We start from the raw sequence: 4,250 nt of genomic DNA on the forward strand, positions 1-4,250 counted from the left end.
GAGAGAGAGAGAGAGAGAGAGAGAGAGAGAGAGAGAGAGAAGACTGAAAACAGGTGACACCCTTCCTCCACACACCACCTAAACCTCCCTGAACAGCACCATCAGCTGGGGGCCATGGGTTCAAATTCGTGAGACTATAGGGGACATTTCCCGTTCAAATCACTGCAGGTAGGTTTCCCAGACAGGGAAACTGCGGTTTAGAGATGGTTTACCATCCATCTGAGACATGTTATTTATTGAGAAGAGAAATCAGGATCTGAAGCTGTATTTGTGCTCCTATCCAAAGGTAATTCTCACAATTAAGTCTGCCATGTCCATACCCCATCATTTAGGGAATTCTGCCAAGATTCAGATCAGTTTAGTGGTGAGGGAATGGGGATATCAAGGTGGTTAGAAGGGGAAGATGAGAAACACAAAATAAAAGCCGACGAAGCTGGAGAATGATGAGTGTGGGTATTGATGCATGTAAAAATATCAATAACATTGGGATAACCAAACTGTAATTTCAGGGTTTTCCCCAAATTCAAATTTTATATTATCATTTTTTTTCTGCTCACTAGCTGCTAAGTTTACAGAATCCGTATGATAGCCATGAATGTAATCTGGTGACCTTGAAGCAAGAGTATTGGATAGTGCCCCAAGTTGATACTGACCCTTTGGGTAGACTGACCCTCTCAGCCCTTTTTCCTAAATATTATGTCATCTTTTTTAACAGTCAGTGACTAGCTATACTTTTAAATTGTTTCCATTTCCCTCTGCCCAATTCTCCTCTCTTCCTAACCTACTTCAGTAAGAAAAATGCATATGACATTATGAACTCTTTATACTGCAAAGCAATCTAGACAGAATTATAGGGTGATAGGAGACTTGGGTGTCCCTGAAACCCTAGGATTGGAAGCCCCCTGCAGCTTTCTGGGAACTGGGTTTGATGGCCACATGTCCTTCTGGCAAGGTTCCTGAACCTCCAAGCTATAAATGGTCAATAGCAGACAGGCAGGCATTTCCATCCAACTTGTCCTACCCAACCTCATAACAAATGAGCTGACCTGTGATACAGACCAGACCCACATAGGAAACAGCTGGCTACCAAGAATTTATCTGCTCAACTCCAAACAGGCCAGAACTGTCAGCCCTGGGAGACTTGGGTCCCTAATGAATCAATGAAACCCTAACACAGCAACCTCTCACGTGTGTATTCCCTGTAACACAAGCATCCCAAATCAAGTGTTCCTGGCATCGGAGCTTGACAGCTTCCTGAAACAATGCCATCGGGTAAATTGTGACACACTCCAGCTTTCTGACCGCATGGAGATTTTCAGATGTGATAAACAGCCTTGGAGAAACCAACCTACACTAGAGTGCATTATGGATACATTACCATACAGCGGGTATTAAAATGGGGAGGCCTGGGTGGATTTCATTAAACTCCAAGGCCACAGTAAACCTCACTTTATTAAGTCACCAATGCATTAAGTGGGATTTCCCACCCGTATCTAGGGCCTGTGCTGGAAGTGTGGACACCTAAACAGTTGATATAGTGCATGAACCAGCCTACATCTGGATGCCTAAGAGGCCAGTACATAAAGCAGATAAATGTGGAGGCTTATCTCCCGGACAGGTTTTATGGAAGTGTCCGTTGTGTTCAGATGTAGTGAGGAAGGGAGAGCCCAGAGCTCTTCCAGGTATGGGCCAGGAACAAGTTTCAGCATATGGATAGAAATCATATTGCCTAATATGGACTTATCCCCACCACCCACACACTTGCTGGGCCCTAGAGGGACCTTTTGTACCTCACTATGTATAGGTACAACCCAGTCCACACTGCGGAAGAGGCTGGTGATGGGGTTTTTAAACGAAGGGTCGATTTGTTTTGTTCTAAAAGACAAACGATGTCACTTCACCTGCAACCAATGTTCCCTCAGAGCTGTTGATGATGTGCACCCCGGAGTGCTCAGGAGACCCTAATGACGTCACTAAAGGGTATGTGACCTTACAAAGGGGTGCCAGGCAGAGAACCCTCTGGAATCTCTTCCCTGGCTGAGAAGACAGAGTAGATATGGATGGACTTTCAAAGGCCCAGTCTACATTTCCACATTCCAGCTATGTCACAGAGACCTGCCAGGGAGCGGGAAACTTCTAGAACCCTCTGAAGCCTGCATCTCCATGTGCACATCTGTAAAAGCTCTTTTGTGAGTACAATTGTCCCTATAGCTCCAGGCCTGGAAACAAAGTCAACCCATAACACAGAGCACCTAGGTGACAAGGATGGATCTCCTTGTCAAGGATGTCAAGGATGCCCTTCCTCACAGCCAGCTTCTGGGAGTTGAAAGGTGTCACACAACAGAGCAAAGATTTCCAAAGTTCCCCTGGGCTGGGTGGAATAGTTCCCCTTCATCATGGGCTCTTTGTAAATGCTGCAGCAGAGAACCTGGTCATAGGCAAAAGCCCATTTAGTGGGCTCTTGTTATTATCCACTTAGTTGACAGCTGTAGAATGTTTACTGTCTGCCAAATTCTAGGCTTGAGTTGAGATACCATGGAGAATGAGTCATCATTCCCGAGGTGAAAGAATCTCTTAGTTTAGAGAAAGAAAAGTAGGGATAAAAGTGCCCGGAAGTGAGCATACAGTCATGGGAGAACACTGCCATTTCCCAAGGCCACCTGATCTAGCCTCAGAACACGGCAGGAAGCCTCCAGCAGGAGACAATATTGCCACAGATCTTAAGGAAGAGTGGCTACCGTGTGGCTCTGACCAGGTAAATCAAGCTCTCCATGTATTATGAGGATGCTGTCTGCTAGAGGAGAGCAAAACCCGAGGCCCTCGCAGCCCTGAAATCACACTCTCCCATTGCTCATGCTGGGAAGACCGTATCGAGGGAAAACATGATGTTTGAATATGTGCCTGTGTGTCTGTGTCTATGTGCTTTGTACAGATGTGCCCAAAATAGAGGGTTTTTTTTTAAAAAAAAGAGAAATAAGAAAATATGACAAGGAACAAGGATATTAATACTACCTCTTGTACAGATCCAAGCGGAAAGAAATACCTTCCACTTCTTTTCCATTGGCTCATCTGTCAGTTCTGGATGCCGGCATACCATCTTTACTGCTATCAACATCGCTCCCATCTATGTTGGGTGCTTGACGGGAAGAAAGGCAAAGCCAGAGCTTGGGGAGGGGAAGTCACAGTGGAAAGTGTTATGTGGAGGAAGGAGAGAACATTTCCTGGACTCCTCTTCCTTCTTCTCATAAGCTGACCATGTCTATAGATATTGCTAGCTTCTTAGACCAGCACTGGAGGCGAAATGGTTTGGATTTTCACCATCAATGCTGACCCTGGGGGAGTGTGGGAGTTCCTTAAAGGACAGTTACTTTTAGGGTTTACTCTGTGTCTATCCCAGAGCTAACCTGTCACAGGTCCCCATAGAACACATGGCTGGGGTGGGTGTGTCTGCAATGACAAACCCTAAGGGTTACTCTATCCACAGCTACAGAAAGACCCACAATCTAGCATATTATTGGGACTCCCTTAAAGTCCACTAATAATTTTACGGTTGTCATCGAAAGCAACACCTCCAGTCTCTTGACTTTCCAGTTATGAGAAGGGAGTTATATGGACCATGCTCCTCCTCATACTACATCTTTCAATTTTCAATTTGTGGACAGGAAAAGCAAGACCATATGGCCAGAAGAAGGGGTGACCAGTAGACACACTCTCCAAATCTTGCCAGCAATCTGTTCAATGTCGACTCACCTTATTTATGTGGATATATGGGTTTTGACTCATCTACTGGACTGGTTCACTTGGGGACTCTCACACCTTCACGAGGGTCAGTGGATCCCTAGGGAGCAGCCCCCAGAGGATTCCTTCAACTGTGACTATCTCACTCTGTTCCCTCCAGGAGCGGCCGAGCTGATCTGGCAGCCATATACCATGAGCGCATTGATGTGGAAGGCCACCACTATGGACCCTCGTCACCTCAGCGAAAAGATGCCCTCAAAGCTGTGGACACGGTGCTGAAGTATATGATCCAGTGGATCCAGGTGACCCAAAGCAAGGGCAACTAATCTGGCCTGTTTCCCTGTCATGTCATCTCCCTGACTGCCACTCCTTCATACGTCCTCCAACAATTTCTTTACTAGGCCAGTGTGAGGCTCTCTTTTCTCCACTTTGTAATTTTTGGACACCAAAGAGACTCCTTATACCATGGATGGCCAGTGGGGTTTAACTCATCTAATGTGTGTTTTTGCCTG

At 45.9% G+C, this 4,250-nt stretch overlaps 1 protein-coding gene across 1 annotated transcript in view; it reads left to right on the forward strand.

The window, feature by feature from the left end:
• Enpp6 (ectonucleotide pyrophosphatase/phosphodiesterase 6) overlaps positions 1–4,250 on the forward strand; it is a 95,212-nt gene that overhangs the window by 67,312 nt on the left and 23,650 nt on the right. The window contains exon 4 of the mRNA XM_005362587.3: positions 3,899–4,040. Within this exon, the coding sequence (XP_005362644.1) occupies positions 3,899–4,040 (142 nt within the window). The remainder of the gene's footprint in view (positions 1–3,898; positions 4,041–4,250) is intronic.

This window comes from Microtus ochrogaster, linkage group LG7_11 (genome assembly GCF_000317375.1).
Source record: "Microtus ochrogaster isolate Prairie Vole_2 linkage group LG7_11, MicOch1.0, whole genome shotgun sequence".
Lineage (NCBI taxonomy): Eukaryota > Metazoa > Chordata > Mammalia > Rodentia > Cricetidae > Microtus > Microtus ochrogaster.